General features: G+C 41.7%; 1 protein-coding gene across 2 annotated transcripts in view; it reads right to left on the reverse strand.

Annotated features, from left to right (window-relative positions):
* Positions 1 to 17819, reverse strand: part of ANKMY1 (ankyrin repeat and MYND domain containing 1) — a 384121-nt gene that overhangs the window by 171283 nt on the left and 195019 nt on the right. For both annotated transcript variants that reach the window (XM_069213891.1, XM_069213893.1), the window contains one exon: positions 11655 to 11807. In XM_069213891.1, the coding sequence (XP_069069992.1) occupies positions 11655 to 11807 (153 nt within the window). The remainder of the gene's footprint in view (positions 1 to 11654; positions 11808 to 17819) is intronic.

Below are 17819 nucleotides of genomic sequence, written 5' to 3' on the forward strand. Positions count from 1 at the left end.
ATATAAGCTCTAGTGTTTTAACCGGTGTGATGTCTTTTTATATGGTGTCTCAATGTTTTACAGTTTGAAATGTGGCATAAATCATTTATACATTGCCTCTTATGTTAACCCTGACCGCCCTGTGCCAAGCAACCAGAGGGTGAGAACAGGTGAAATTATGGTTGGTTCTGACTTACACTGACTAGGTTGTGGGTCTTGCTTGGACAGGGCACATACCTCTATCAACCAGAAACCCAATTTCTAACAATTGGTATTTACACAATATGGATAATGGGCATCACTTTGCATCCCACAACTGTTAATAGTTCGCTCAAGTCTGGACAACTCAACATCTTTTTTAGACACTCCACTTCGCACATTATACGCTTAGCCAATGCTTTAGGCACTTTTTCATAATTTTTTTGTATGTTTACACTGGGACAAGAATGGGATATAAATGTAGTTACCTGCATGGACATTGCATTCCTTCCTAACAATAAAGCATTACATAATTGTCGAATTTTTCTTTGCACTATGCCCACACTTCAAGTGTGTAGAAATTGAAAACACTGTGCCTTAGTCATGAGATAACAAGCAATAAAGCTTGATCCAAGCCTTAAAGCTTGTATCCTAGAGAAAGAAGGAACTAAAAACAGCTTTTTAAGCAGCTACCTTACACAGTAGTAAACATCACAATGGGTCCATTGCCAGAAACTAAGCTACATTTAGAGCTTGCAGGACTAGTTTTCCTAGTACCACTTTCATCAGAGGCTGGTGCAAAAGACCACCATACTGCAAGTCAAATAGTTTCACAGCGTTGATTGTAGACAAAAGGTTAGATTTTACAGGGCTAGGTGACTATCCTAACAAAGACTTTCTGTAAAATATAACCACAAGTATTCACAAGAGTTTACTCTTTTCCAGGGAGTGCTTTGGATATAGCAAAAATGTTTGGGGCAGTTTTACAGGAATTCATAGTTGTTTTTTCCACATTTCTTAAAACACAACGGGTCATAGAATATTAGTTTCTGGCTTTTATCTTCCATTGCAGACCAACAGGAGTGCAATTCATCATTACAATATTGTCTGCATATACCCGAAAAGGAATAAGTGTATTTCCTACTTTAGGAGAGAATGAATGGGAGTAGGCATTACTCCAGCAAAATATGAAAAGAACAGAATAAAAAAGCAAGGGCGCTAAAATTTCTCCACCAGAATCCTGAATCTATTAATACCATTAGTGCTATAATTGACCTGGACCCTGTTATTGGAGAGCAGAATCTGCAGCATAAAAAGGAAACTTCCATATTGCAGTAGATTATTCCAAAGCAAATTCTAGTTGACTAAATCAAATATGGTCTGGAAGTTCACAAAGAAGCAACAAAGTTTACCAGCTACTTGAATGGACCTCTCGGCTAAAGTTCCAGGTACCAAGGATTGGTTCATAGTCAAATGGGTCTCTTGAAGCTCACCTTGTTCTAACGGGATAATTAATTCCAACTTTGCCGAGTCATCACTATATATTAGAATTGTTTTTGAAAAAACAATTTCCATGGTGTAAAGCTGTGACGTTAGTCTGTAATTTGCGAGATTGTTAAGATCAACTTTGTTGTGAATGGGTATGTAAATAGGACCTTGTGAGGATTCAGATATTGTGGCATTTATTATTACCCACTGTAAAAACCCTTAAAGTTGAGGTCCACCAAGTCGGATTTATATTAAAGATTGCGTTGAGGACTAACTGCACGCTATGTCTTCATATACTTGGAGATCTCATCAATAATACCTGTGTCCACATTATTCTATGCACAAGACTTACATTTACTGTTGCCAGCTTAAACATTTATGCATAAATATTGTTTTTTTATTACACTAGATCACAGCTACTATAGCCAAAAGCTCTCAAGTCAGAGATTCATTTCATCCTTTTTGGCAAATTTGAGTGTGGTGTTTGTTTTCATGTCCAGTAATCCACAAAGTACTGTTGCTCTCCCACAAGACGTTGACAAATGTAACTCATCAGTAGAATTCATTGCCACCATTTATAACAAGCATGCATTCATTGCGATGCCGATTGTTTGAGCATATTCATAATTTGTTGCTTGAATGATCAGTGTATCAGATGTGGGAAGAGTCAGTCATTGTTTGTGTATTGAAAACAATCATCAGTATTCTAGTTTGTTTGGCATCTACTGCCAATTGCAAATATTGTTTTGATTATCAACAATAAGGAGATGATACAGTGGGTAAATATTTCTGAAGCCCTATGAGACTGAAGACTTATTCGAAAAGAAAAGAAATCCTCAAAGTTGTTCAGTAGGTTGTTCGTACTAAGTACATAATAACCTATGCTCTTTGCTGACTCTGGACACTTTTCTCCATCTTTGGGATATTTTGTTGATAGTTATGGAGTGCTGATATTCAACAAAGGTAATTCATAAAGTTTCTTGAAGAGACGGATAGCCACTGCCAATGTGCTGCATGTAGCCAGAATTTGTGTTGCCTCATTTGTCACCTGTAAGGACAGTAGTAAGCCACCAACACTGTGACTGAGCCTATGTCAGATGTTTTGGTGGTTTCCAGGGTTTACACATTTCTTCATCTGTTGCTGAATGTCTAGAACAAGCAAGTTTTATATAGGAGCAAGACTTTTTGTTGTGTTTAATGCCATTGAGATGCATGACTCATGTATTTTGAAATATGTAAGTGTTCTTCGTGAAGACCATAGCCCTGTGTTCTGTGGCAGATAATTTAACATATATGCAAACACACTTTAAAAAAGATACAATTGCACCAAGGTTGTGGATGGAGTAGGGGTGGGAAGAGCTCGCAGGATTCAGCGGAGTTAGTAAACAACTCTGTTGAATTCTGTAGAGTTCTGTGAGGGTGGAGTGCCGCCTTCGTTGGCCTGAATGTGCCCGATCTCAAAAGCACTAAGCCGGGTTGGCCCTGCCTAACACTAATGAAATCGGTCACATTCAGTCCAGGGCAGGCGGCAGCAAAAGCCGTTTTCAGGCCTCTTGTTTACCGACCTGCCTCGTGTGCAGTCAGTGCACACGGGACAGGCCAGTGCACAAGAGGCCTGAAACTTTCAGGCCTCTTGTGCACCAGCCTGCTCCATGTGCAGTGCACATGTGGCAGGCCAGTGCACAAGAGGCCTGAAATGGCAGCTTTTGCTGCGTACGGCCCTGGCCTGAATTTAGATTAGGGCCGTAGGCAGCAAAAGCTGCTGTTTCAGGCCTCTTGTGCACCAGTGTGCACATTAACAAAGAAAAGAAATTAGGACTTACCTGGATTCTCCCAGGGTGTCCTCGCTGCTAGAGGCCGAGCTCTCTGCCTCCCTCTGCCCCCTGCGCCTGGACTGGTGCTGGCACTCACCATCGGAGAGAGTCCTGGAATCCAGAGCTGCCGGCGAGAAGCTCCACCAACGTTGGTTAAGTGAGCGCACACTGCAGCGCCAGTTATGGGCCACACGCACCGCCAGCGCAGACTGTCTGCACTTGTGCTGTGTGGTCCATAACTGGGATTTAGTGCGCATGCGGTGAGCTGTACTGACGGGGCTAGCAGAGTTTTTGGTCAGACTCCGCGCTCCAAGTGGAGTGCAGAGTGCCAAAAACCATGTTAGCTTTGACAGCAGAGCCGAGCTCGCCACCCACCCCTATGATGGAGGTTCAGAAGTTCAAAATAACATTCTGATATCCGTCAATAAACTCTGAGCCAGATGTACTACCTCTACTGTGTCAAAAATGCTCCAAATCAGAAAATAAGAGAGTTTGAGAGTGTAAAATAGGGTTTTGCTACATGTGAAATCTATTTCAGGAGTTGTTAAACTTTTGCAACTCCTGAAATGGGATTGCAAATGGCAACCAATTTCCAATGGGAAGGACTATATAGTGGCATTATTTCTAATTTGTGGACTGGTACCATATGTATTAATAGTTTGCAAATGGAATTTGAAACCATTGAAAAGCTACCGGCTGCAAAAAGCAAGGGGTCGCTTGTGGAGTCCTTCTATACTGGAAATTGATTAAAATGTGTCTGGGGAAGTAGACCACTGCAAACTATTGCGGGTACCTTTTTAAAAACAAAACTTTTTTATACCAGCAGCTCCGTTTGCTTTAAGGAAAACGAGCTGCAATAAAGAAATATATTTTATTTAAAAAGTCACAGACATGATAGTTTGCTGTCCTTTGCAGGCAACCATTCCTGTGATTGGGGTCAATTGGATTGAGTCACTATTTGAGACTTAAGTTATAAATATTTATTAGGTAGGTTGGATTGAGACTCCAGATGATCAAACAAAGGGCAGCCAATACCCCAGGGGAAGCTATGACATAGTATTAGAATCAAACAAGGATGCTTCCAAAGGAAAGCTATTTGAACAGTGAGACTGATAGAAACACACGTTTTCACCAAACCCTTAAATTATTATAAAAAATGATGTGTAGAAAGAGAGACCGAAAAAAAGAAATGCCTGGAAGCTCAACTCAAGTTGGCAAAAATATATGTTTTTTTTTGCATTCAGCAGCAAAATATAATTGTTTACATATACATGAAAAACAAGAAGTCCACACAACACACATGCCCTCATTACGAGTTTGGCGGTCCTGGGACCACTGTGGTGGAGGTGGCGGTCACACCGCTGCGGGCCTGGCAGAGCAGACCGCCATATTATGACTGTGGCGGTGTTCCCACCGGAACACAGCGAAGTCACAGCCAGTCCCGCCAGTGCGGGCAGCCCGCCATGGCCGTCAGTTGGCATCTCCAGGCCGGCAAGGAGCATGTTTCCACAGACCATATTATGAGGTTGCACACCACCAGGGTATCTGTCAAGGTTGCCCCGCCATGAAAAGCCTGACGGAAACGAACAACATAAAAGGGGACATTCACCTTCAGGTACACAGGAACATCTGCAGCCCCCATGGAACCCGAACTGGAAGTCTTCCCAATGCTCCTGCTGGCCATACAACTCCAGATCCAGCATACACCCGCCTAGCACACACTGGAAGGAAGAACATTAGTGCACACACGTACGCACGGCTAGCGGCTGCCACGCACACACGCAAACAAACACACATAAACACACTCACACACAACAAATCATACATATGCAACACATACATGTTGAAGGAAAGCCAGGACAAGTATGTAACTCTCGAAACCAAGGGGTCCCTGGTGCAGATATATTGAAGAGCAACCTCAAGAACAAGAAAAAAATGAAGGCAAGTCCAGGGCAATGTCCATGGCCCCAACTTGGCTCCTGACTGCAAACATGGCAGGGGCATCAATGAACATGCCGGCAACTCCGGGGTGATGGGGGGAGGCTGAGGTGGGGGCTTAGGTTTTGAGGAGGGGTCCTTATGTTTGGGTTTGGAGGGTGGATCCTTCGGTTTGTTTTGGGGTGGGGCCTTAGGTCTGGATTTAGATTTTGGAGGAGGGAGTCTGGCTTTTGCTTTGGGAGGGGTAACCTTGGCCTTTGTGGGAGTAGATGTCTTAGGTGGGGAGGGGCATGGCTTATTTCAGGTTTACGATGGGAGGACTGGGAGGTTGAAGGCAGGGGTTTGGGGAGTGAAGCAGGGCGCTTGGGTGTATACGGACTGGGTCAGTAGGAGAGAAAAGGGAAAACTCATGCAGGAAAACCTTTTTTTAGGGGAACAAGGTTGGTAATGGGAGTAACATTTGGGAGTGGAGGGAGAATGAGTGGTTGTGAGGTGTGTACGGTGAGGTGCCTTGGGTGCAGGTGTGAGCATGGATGTAATATTTGTGCTGTGTGACTGTTGGGTGTGTGAGTGTGGGTGTAGTTGGAGGTGGGGGGAGGAGATGCAGGGAGATGGCAGGGGGGATGTGTGAATGTATGTTGTGGTGGTGTCTGCAGGTAGGGTGGATGTGCTGCATGTGGGGGTGTTGACAGTTGTGCTGAGTGCGCATGTGGTGTATAGGATGCATGCATGGGGGTCTGCTATTGTGGTGACAGTGGGAATGAGTGCACTTGTGGCAGGATCTGGGAGTGATAATGTGGTGATTGCAGGTATGAGTGGTGTAGTGTCTGTGAGGGGGGAGGTGGTGGGGGAGTCCGTGTATGGAGTGGATGTTGTTATGTCTGCTGTGTGTGTCTTTTGTGGTGTTTGTGTTTGTCCTTACGATCTGGGTATGTTGGTGTAGATGCATGTTGGTATGAAGGTGTGCCTTGGATGGGTGAGGGGAGAGGGATAAGGGACTGGGAACAGGTAGTTGTAGGGGGACAGAAGAAGAAGGAACACTGGCTGCTGTCAATGAGGAGGGCAGAGCCTGAAAGGATCTCTGTAGGGGAGACATGGCACTGTAAATGCCTTCCAGGTAGGCATTTGACTGCTGCATCTGTGATGCCAGTCCTTGGATGGCATTCACAATCGTTGACTGTCCCACAGAGATGGACCTCAGGAGGTCAATAACCTACTCATTCAGGGTAGCAGGGTTGACTAGGTTAGGGGCAGAGGTGCCTGTGGCGAAGAAGATACCCACCCTCCTGGGTGAGCGGGCACGGGCAACTATGTAGGGGGCTACAGGGAGGGCAGTGCTGGTAAAGGGGGTGGTGGAAAAGGATGGTGCTGGGATGGTCCTAGATGTGTCCGCCACCATCAGGGAGCATCCATCGGAGGAGGAATCCGAAGATGTAGTCCTTGATCCTGTCTGCCCTGTGGCACTCCCCTCACCCTCCATCCCACTGGTCCCCTCGGCTCTGCTGGTACCAGCCTCCTGGGTCCCGGGGATGCAGCTTCCACACTCGCCGGTGCCCCTTCTCCTTCACCTGATGATGCACACAAAGACAGAGGTGGAGAGGGAGGGACGGTGGCAGAGAAAGACAGGGTGAAATGGGTCAATACCAACCATACATACACACAGAGTAATAACAACGTATTCTGCTGCTATGCCATGGCAGGCCATGCCCTCACCTATATATCCCACAACAGTAGGAAACCATGGGGGAAACTACAGCAATGTTGATGTAAACTGCCAATGGTGGAACAGTGGCACTCATGTACTTGATGAGGGACGTCCGAGTCACACTTGCCCAGTACCTGGCACATTCTCATGGTCATGTGTGGAGACATTTTCTGTACACCTTACTCAACAGAATCCTGCATGGGCAGGTAGCATGCACACTAATCCATTGACAAGTAGAACAGTGACATCTGGCCCCACTGTACCTATCTACACATAGAGTACATGCCAGATGATTGAGGACTCACTAATTACCTCTGTCACGGTGGTTGGCTGATACTGATGGCAATGCCCTGACACCTCACACGTACTGACGCTGATGGTAGGAGCTTGGCTCTTAAACCTTGTTGAGGGTGACCATACAATTTCCAAATTGGACGTAAATGCCCACATAAGTCACTGTCTGCTTTGTCTGGGCACACATCTATAAACCAATCCTGCCAGGGTGGCTTATACTCATAGTCGGAATGATACTATCAATGACCTACGCTACATCGTTCCACTACTAGGAAACCCTAAGCCATACAGGCAGAACATCATTGAGGTGTCAGTGTGTACTTATCCCCTTGTGGCTCCTGTGCTGCCCTCAAGCGCCCATCCACCTCAGGGTAGGCCACCGCCCAAATGTGGGCCATTAGGGGGGTCAGGAACTGACGGGCACGCCTCCCTCGTTGGGAGGCTGTACCCAGCTGGGCCTCTGCGGTCTTCGGGGCCCGGTGTCTCAGGTCCTCCCACTGCTTTCTTCAGTGGGTGCTCTGCTGGCTATGGACCCCCAGGGTCCACACTTGCTTGGCGTTGGCACGCCAAATCCCCTTCTTTTGATGGGCGCTGGCCTGCATGGGTAACACAGACAGAAGGACAAAGACATGTAGAATGGCATTACAGAGTCAGCAGTGGACATCAAACATCAGACACATTTCATGGCCACAATCACATGTTATCACGCAACTAACGCTCAGACTCCTCACCCATCTCCATGCGTCCACTCCGACTGCCTCGTCCCAACTCCTTTCATCCTCACACACATCACAATCACACATGACAGTGATATGAGACCCACCTGCTGCTCTGGTGCCCCATAAAACTGGCCATACAGGGGTAGGACCCCGTCCACAAGCTTTTCCAGCTCTTCCTGGGTGAAGGCTGGGGTCAAATCTCCTGCAGGACTTGGCATATTCACTTGGACGAGTGTCAGGAGTCAAGTGAGCTATGGGACAGTTTCATCTACCATGACCCTCAACTCATCAGTGAAATGTGGGTGCCTCTGACGGTACATGGTGGTTGTGTTGTGGGTGGGGGGTGTTGTGTGTAGGGTGCAGTGTAGGGTGGTTGGTGGTATCCGGTGTATGTGTGTAGTGGCGATGAATGTATTGTGTTGGTGGTACAGTTGTGTGGTGTGTTGGTGCCTATGGTCTCCACGTGCAGTGTCCTCCATTGGTGTGCTCCACAGTCTACTTGTAGGTAGTTGTGGTTGCAAAGAATTTTGGTGGAGGGGTGTGAGGGGGTTTTATATAGTGCAGTGAGCAAGGTGTGTGGTGTGTGTCAGGTGTGGGGTATTCAGACTATCCAATGTGGTGTCAGGTTCTGGTAGAAGTAATATTTTGACCGCGGTGATTTCGCACTGCCAATGGTGCTGTGACTGCCGTGCTGAATTGTGGGTCATAATATGGAGAGCACGGTGTTGTTGGCGTGGCGGTGCTGGAGGTGGGACAGTCTCTCTCCCGCCCTCGGTCAGCCTGGCGGTGTCGGATTTGTGGCTGTATTTGGGCGGTCATCAGTTTGTGACTCGTAATACAGCGGTCACTGTACCACCATCACTGGGGGTCTTTTGGCAGCCGTCAGCACGGCGGTCTTGCAAGAAGACTGCCAAACTCGTAATGAGGCTCACAGCGTTGTATATAACATACAGGAAGAACATCTGAACAATAAACAAATAGAAGGTTTAAAAAAAATATCTGCTATATAAACAATGTACTCCTACTCTAGATAGGCAGTATAATTTGACAAATTGAAGCATTATATTGCTTATAGTGATAACAAGGATCATTGTTGTTTCAGTCTCTTAAATCCATATGTATGTGAGCCCATCTTTAGGACACAAGGCATTCTCAACTCTAAGTATTCTGTAAAATAACTATATGCAAAAGTACATCAGGTCTAGCCAACCACTTGCGTGCTAAAATGGGACCATGGAATGTGTGCTAGAGGTTACCCAAATATACTAAAAGCACATTATTGGAACGAAGAACTGTGTCATCCAATTTAAAACAAGAGAGTGGGATTTTGCAATCAAATGGTGCATCCAGAGAAGGTAGCTAATTTAAAAATGTATGCAAGTCTCAATGTTCACATCAGTATTCAGGCATACATTAGGTTAAGAGGATCCTCTGCCGAAATGCGTGACAGATCTACATAGCATGGCAACTGTTCAAAGAATTTTCCTTTGGTTGTATTCTATCATAGGTCGGTTGGTTCATTATATTACACACTAGTTCCAAAAATACTGGTTGCAGATTGCGATCAGTTTGTGTGAATAATTTAACAGTATATCTGGACCATGCCAATTTATTTTTATAGGAAGGTGCACAGAGGCTTATATTTGAGTCTTTGGAAAAACATAAAATGTTATATAAGGTGTAACATTCACTAATGAGTTACATCATTCAGAAAAAAACAATATAGGAAAACATTATAAGAGGATCAGACAATGAACAATGGGGATGCAAAACATTTATTTACAAATTGTAAACGTATCCGGGCAAGGAAGGGTAAGACATACTAACTTTCTTGATTGCCAAGGAGGTATGGAAGCAGAGGAAACTGGTAGTAGTGATTTTTTAGAAGAGTTGGAGCAGAAAATTAGAGAGTAAGCAATGTAAGTTTGTATTGAGGATTGAATTTTAATTGGTGGTCTTGCATAAAGAAGTTACATGTTAATACACGACCACTCTGTAAAGTGGACACTTCCATGTTCTACAGTTGTGAAAAGATAAAAATGCCTGATTGCTGTTAGACATTAGACTCATTTTAACATATTTACTCAATTCATAAAACTCCAACTTTGCTTCATTTACCTAACTTCTCTTTGGCTTTTCATTAAACACTATCTTACTAATGCCTTGTGTTTATAAAACCTTGTCACCACTGTTATTCTTCTTGACAGCAATATGGAATAAAGAACGGAATCAATGATACAATTTTCTTAGGAATTTCAAATACCATAATTGATGGTTCAAAGCTGTGCATGATGCTCTATGTATTACAATTTCTGGGTGGAATGTATGTTCTAATTATAACTAGCACAGATTATATTCTAATATATTTAAGGGATACTGTCACTTTGATTTGCATATGTGATGCCCTTGCTTATTAAAGTGATGCCAAACTTGTACTTGTGAAGCTACCACTCATGCCATCGAGTATTTCAGAGCAGCCATTCCACAACTTTTGCCTTTTCATATTGAAGTATTCCTATTGATGTGTCTTTGTTTTCTGCAATATGTATTTTGTATTATATATAAGTAACTGTCTGTTTGTACCTAAGAGTAATTGGGAGGTCTGCTGTGTGCTGGCAGTCAGGACCTCAGAATGAGATGCTTATACTGGATGGGATGCCAATACTTATGGTATCTGATCTCCAGATTGGTTAGACCAAGGAAGGACACACCAAGTGAACAAAAGGCACAATACTGGCACTTGTCTTCTTTACTGATCCCACATACTCTAAAGGTTTATGAGAATGAGAAGATGCTGGTGATTATCTAGGTAGCTAAGACTGACCAGAAAACATATCACCATTAAAGTACTCCACAGGCCCTCTGGCAACAACCAGAATGCAAAAGCAGAAGGTTAAAAGAAATGCCATTGCTAGATGCTAGGTGATCAATAACAGGTGACACAAAATGAGTGGGAAAGGAGAATGAATCAATAAGTCTGCAAATAGAGGTTAAGAAAATGGGAATCCATATACCCTGCAGAGGCACAAAAAATGAAGAATCCAAGGTGCACAGTTAATCCATTTGTAAAATCTGCAATGTATACATTCTAAATCAGCAGTGAAGCACAGCATACATGATAATAATGAGTATGCAGAGGACCATAGGCTGTTTGTGGCAAACCCACACATACCATTTATATTGCTACCAGAGCACTTTCTTCATCAATAGATCAGCAAAAGGAAGACAGACACAGAACTGAAGTACCCAATCTGCCACTGAAGCAATAGATGATGTTCCTTTCCCTTTTCACTTGTAGAAATACTTCATACTTTTATGCATATATACTTCCTTTGTCCTTTGATGAAAGACTACAATGCTAAAAGGAGAGAGACACTGTCTCTAATATTATGACGGTCCACCCCATTACCTGTCTGTCATGACATCAAGAGAGCAAAGGTTGAGGTGAACAATAATAAGGAGTGTGAATTCAACTGGAAGGAACCAGGAGCCTACACCCTGAAATGGAGTATAGAGGAATCAATCCTCTAAACACCTTAAAAGCATGAACACCACATTTTGTTCTTCTAAGTTTGCTTACTTCCCTTTACACAAGAAAATATAGAATTAGTGAGAAGTTCCATATAGAGGTCCAACATATGGTAGAAATCCCACACAAATAGGTTCCTGGCATGTATGGCGCGGATATATCTGCCAATGTTGACGCAGGCTGAAAAATATCATACTCTGTATTCTTACCTTGGGGCAGTCCTCTCTTTCCGAAACCACATGTAAACTAGTGCGCCCACCTTCTTCTGCAGCAATGTTGGGTTTTACATAGTAGTTACAGAAGACCTCTGGTGCGTTGTTTCCTTTCATAGGAAAACCAGCCACCACATTTTCATTGTCACACTGTTAAGGGAAACACAAAATTAAATATAATATATTAACACGGAAATGTAAAATCTTCAAGTTTCACAACTTTTATTTATAAATATAAAAAAAGTAGTTAAATCAGTGATACTCAAGGTACGGGCCAGGGGCTGCATGCTACCATCCTTACCTTTACATGCAGCCTCCTGGACAAAAGCAGCACTGGGCTCTATTCACTAGATTCAGCACAAACATTAAAATGATGTTAAATAAACAAGCAAGCATTTATTTAAAAGTTAATGGAAGTTAAAGAAAGGAAGTAACTAGGGTATCCTGCACCTCTCAACTGTACAGCAAAAAGTGTAGAAGTATGATAAAACCTATTCAAAATTCAAATAGTGTATTTCATTAACATGCAGATTTGTTTCACCTTAGTAATTCAGATTATATCAGTGTATTTAGAAGTATTTTTCAAAAGTGATAGTTTTCAAACATGATTTTGCAAACATTGTCCCCCCCTCCTCCCCCTGAAAACAATGACAATACTCTACTAAGAGGCAGGTCAATTGTTATGTGCACTCTTTGGGTGGCCTGGGTTTCTATTATACATGAACAACATTATAATTTATGAAATCATAAACAGGAGAAGGCTTTGTGCAAGCCACATCCTGAACTCATGTATTTCAATGTCCTCATGTGATAATAAAGAAAAAGGAGGGAAAGTGAAATAAAAAAGTGCCTAGGGTCACATAATTTGAATAAATGGAGAAGTTGGGATTAATCCCACGTTTTTTGGTTTCACCATTTTGCAATTCAGACACTATGGGGGTCATTATGAGTCTGGCGTACAGAAAAGGCTGTCCACCAAACTCCTGTGGTCAGGTTACCACAAGTGCGGCCACCTTCCCGTAGGCCTCATTACGAGTTCCCCGCTGGGAACAGCCTGAGCCGGCGGTAATGTTGCAGTGTGTAGGGTGCACTAGCTATGCAGACAGTGAACAACGCGACCGGGCTGGCAATGGGGGCCCCTCCACTGCCCATGCAGGCCCTCCCCCCCTGGGGCCCCCCAACTCCATCTCTGACAGCCTTTAAATGGCGGTGCTACCGCCATGTAAAAGCTGGTGGAGAGGGGGGTCGTAATCCGAGGGTGGCGCTGCTTGCAGTGCTGCCCTGGAGGATTAGGACCGCCAGCACCGCCATTCTCTCCTGTGGAGGTAATCTGGCAGTACTGGTGGTCCGACCGTGACGCAACCGCCACAGTCATAATGTGGCTGTCAGACGGCCGCCAAAAAGGTCGGACCACTGCTCTGGTGGTGATCAGACTGCCACTGCGACCCTGGCAGTCTAAAGACCGCCAGGGTTAATGAGGCCCTAGATGTAAATACCTAATTTACCTTACAACAACTTTACCACCAACACCTCCCCAATTCTGAGCGTCACCCTTTTGGTATCAATGCAGCCTTCGGCCATGCCGCAGGCCGATCTTTGTGGTCCCTGGGAAAAGGTTTGTGAGTACCCATCATTTAAATGAATTAAATAAATGATTTTAAAACAATATTTCTACAAACTGAAAAAATAAAATGATAGTATGGGTGTTTTTTTTATTTTGAACAATAGCTTAAAACATTATTTATAACTTAAATTAATATGTTTTATCATTTCATACAATTTAATTTGTGAAGGCAATGTGTTTATTTCATTAGTTCCAAGTTAATATTAACTATTGTAAATTATTTTACGTTTATTGCTTACATTAAACCCTTTTTTATTTCATTTAAATAAACGTTGTTAAATTTCCCTTTACTTTCTTATTCCACCGTGGCGGTGGAACTCTCTACCAACAGGTGAAAATTTATTAATCATAACTTTACACTCATAAGTTCAGTCTTGGAAATCTAAACCCCTCATCTGAGGGGGTGGAGACATGTAAGTCTTTAAAAAGGTGTAAATGTCCACATGGAAATGGTAAATAGCAAAATGGTGGAGAGTTACAATAGGTGTAAATGTTGATCTACATGTGAGTAACTCTACTTACGTATATGTACTTTTGTGAATCAGCGCCCTAATGAAAAACTGATTTGAAATTGCATTACAGTACCTCCGATAAGGACTAACCCCATCTACTATGGTGCTGTCAATGTATACTCTCAAGGCTACATGTACATTGCCTTTCAATATGTACAAAGACAGCAACTGCAAAATGTGATTTCAACCTAGTAGAAATCATATTTTACGATTTTCTAAATAGGAAATCGCAAACAGAGATTTCCTATTTGCGGTTTTCTACACACATGCAATTTAAAAAAAAAAAAAAATGCACCCAAAATGCATTTTGTAAAGTGCCATGTAGAGTGCACATGCCACTAGGACATTTGTGCACTTTACATGTGCACACCTTTTTTCTGGAGAGCGTCGGGTGGGCGTAAGCCCATATGCACCCTTTGTATTGCATTTCCTAACTTGCAATTTCCTATTAGAAAAGCACACATTTGGAAATCCAAAACCATTTGTACTTATGGGACTTTAGGCCCATATGAATGAATGGTGTAGCATCCCCTAAACAGCAATATCCTAATAGCGAATCTTACTTTTTAAGAATCGGTATTTGGAAATCTCAATTTTGTTGCGTTACATTTTGCATTTCCTAAATAGAGATCTCTTAGGATGAACTACTTAGGAAATGCAAAAACTGAATTTCGTACATCTGGCCCTTTATCCACTGAAAACCGTAATCCAACGGACCATAAAGTATGTTACACTGTCTGCCAGATTCCCTCTGGTATATGACAACTAGCTCTCCATTGTGGGATGTTTTAGGAATGTCAGATAATTCTTCAAAACATGCATTTTTCAAAAACAGAATTAACAAATCCTTAAATTAAAATGTCTTATTTAGATATGAAAACAGGCTTTGCAAAGGTCACTGTTGAGAAATATAACTCTGTCCTTTTAACTGACATTGCACCAGAAAACTGAGAAGTCCTTTTCTCAGTGGAAGTTAAATCAGTTGGAAAATGTAAACAAATTGACAGTGAAAAGGTGCACTTTCCCCAATATTTGCAGTAGCACAGCTAGAATGGTAAATCTCACCATTTAATTTCTGCACGTTTGCCAACTTTAGTTGTGTTGGATTCAAAATAGTAAATCTCACCCACATAATTTGTGCCATCTTCACAGTATTTATAAGACTGGAGCTAGAATACAAATGACACCCTAATTGTTTATATGCTTTCCCAAGCTTGAGTTGCATTAGAGTTAAAATAGTAAATTACACCCTCTGAATAATATACTTGTCCCCAAATGTATGCAAGAGTGAGAATATTCCTTCTCACCCCCCATAACTTATTCACTTTCTTCAACTCTTCATAGATTAGGGTTAGAATACCAAATGCCACCATTTTTGTTTATGCAGTTTCCTAAAATTCACCTGGATTTTAGTTTACTTACTTTACTTGGAATTTAGGTGTGGAGTTCTTCCAATAGTCACTTACATATTTTCTAGGTGTCTTACCACCACTAGGTCAAAAATTGTGTCCCTTATGTTATAGCACAAAACTGCGCAAAACTGAGTACTAAAAAGCCAAATAAAGATGGATTGTGCCCTAATGTCACTCTACAGGATTAACAAACTTTGCAAATGCATTTATAATATGTACAACTGCCACAGATATGACTGTAGTGATGCCTCTAAATGACTCTGCGCTGCGCTGCTTGGCTCTTTCAACTCAAAGTTATAAGTACAATTAACATTGCATCTGAATCATAATTCTGATTTGTACAACGTTTTAACTGCTCAATTTTAAACACTTACGATTTTAGTATTTTAGTGTTTTATAGTAACTTTTTTTTGTGTTTTTGTGTTTGTTGATGGATTTTATTATCCAATCTGAGAACAAAGATGAGATGAGTAAGAATGGAAAATAGCCCCTCTCTGATTTATGTACTTTCCCCAATGTTAGTGAAACGTAGGTAAACGTAGTTAACTGCACCCAACAAAATTCATATCTTTTCCACAATGTTTTGAGACTATGTTTAGAATAGTACATTTGATCTCTTTAATATTAATGCATTTTCCCCAGTGTTTTTTAGCTGGAGTTAGACTTGTAAATCTCACCCACTCATTAAATTGGGTTTTTGTAATATTTGCAGAACTGAATTCAATAATATATATTTTTTAATTGAATTTTACTTTATTTTGGTGGTTTTTTGTTGGTGTTTGCATTTTACAATTATTTTGTAGATGTCTATGTATTTTATAAAATATTACTTAAAATGGTTAAATGAGGACTGAATGTTTAATCTAGATTATTACACACAAACACACACACACATATATATATATGCTCGCAAACTACGACTGATTAAATTTTTTTCCAATAAGGATAAAATCTCTTTTGCCCAAAGTGGGAACAGTAAGGCTCCGTCTTCAGGATTCAGCATTGCAGATACCACAGAATTGGTCGCTATTAATGATTTAGCTAAAGAGAGCTGTGCACCCAGATGTTCGAACAATGATGATACCAATACGAACATCAGGATGCTGAATGAGATAGGTTTTACCACTGATTATCACAGTACCAGTCATTTCAAACTGTCGAGCAAATGCAATCCGCAATTACCTAGTGGAAACCTGATTGATATATTTCATGAGTTGGTAATTGGGGATATTGACAAATTCCGTATGAAAATCCCGTTTGAAACATGAATAGATCGAACTTTACCCAAAAAGATTGGAAAGATCTGAATGCATTAAGATCTAATACGTCCATTATTATCAAGCCCTCGGATAAGGGCAGCAATATTGTCATCATGGACACACAAGACTATATAAAAGAGGCTTACCGTCAATTGACCAATATGGACCATTATGATAAATTACGGATTAATCCTATAATTCAATATAAAAAAATCTATCATGAGATGCTCAAAGAATGGCACACGAAACATCTTATTGACTATGAGGAATATCTATATTTGAAAATTGAACATCCAAAAATTCCATGTATTTATTTTTGCCCAAAATCCATAAGAATAAATCACATCCCCCAGGTAGACCTATAGTGAGTATGAACCAATCTCTGTTGGAAAACACTTCAAGATACCTAGACCTGTTTCTGTGCACTTTTGTTACTGAACTACCCTCCTATTTATGTGATACTAATGATTTCTTGGCCAAGATACACAATATTCCGTGGCATAAAGATTATCTAATGGTTACCATGGATGTGGCTTCTCTCTACACCTCCATCAAGCATCAATATGGGATAAAAGCATGCAGATACTTCTTAAGAACACGGCCCATTGAACTCTTTGAACATACAGAAATGCTCTTGACCCTGTTACAATTTTGTTTGACCCATAACCTGTTCCAATTTGATAATGATTGTTTTTTGCAAAAACAAGGGACGGCCATGGGTGCTTCCTTTGCTCCCACGTATGCCAATCTTTATATGGGTTGGTGGGAGAAAGAGGGTGGCATGGTCTGAGGGTAACAATATCTACATGGACAAAGTCGTATTGTGGGTGTGATATATCGACAATCTTTTTATTATCTGGGATGGCCCTGATCAATCACTTTTAGATTACATAAATATACTGAATAACAATGAATTTAATATTCATTTCGAAACTACTTTTAGTAGAGAGACAATTGAATTTTTAGATGTCTTACTAGAAGTGAAAAATGATCGATTAGAGAACACCATTTATTGCAAACCCAAGGCGTGCAATTCCATTCTGCATGCCAATAGTGGACATCCTACGACGTTGAAGTGGAGGATACCTTACAGTCAGTTTCTGCGGGCTCACAGAATATGCTCTGATGAGAGTAGATATGATATAGAAATCATGACAATGACAGAAAGATCTTTAAGTAGAGGGTACGCCTTTAAAATCTTGGTGGATGCCCAGAACAGAGTCAAAAAGAAAAGCAGGGATGAGTTACTTTTTAAGAATACACCCATAAGTAATGAGATAAAACAATCTCCTCCTAGAATATTTCTGGAATTTAATCAACAACATGGTTCATTGAAAACTATATTACAAAAAAAT

The sequence above is a fragment of the Pleurodeles waltl genome, chromosome 11 (assembly GCF_031143425.1).
Source record: "Pleurodeles waltl isolate 20211129_DDA chromosome 11, aPleWal1.hap1.20221129, whole genome shotgun sequence".
Classification (NCBI taxonomy): domain Eukaryota; kingdom Metazoa; phylum Chordata; class Amphibia; order Caudata; family Salamandridae; genus Pleurodeles; species Pleurodeles waltl.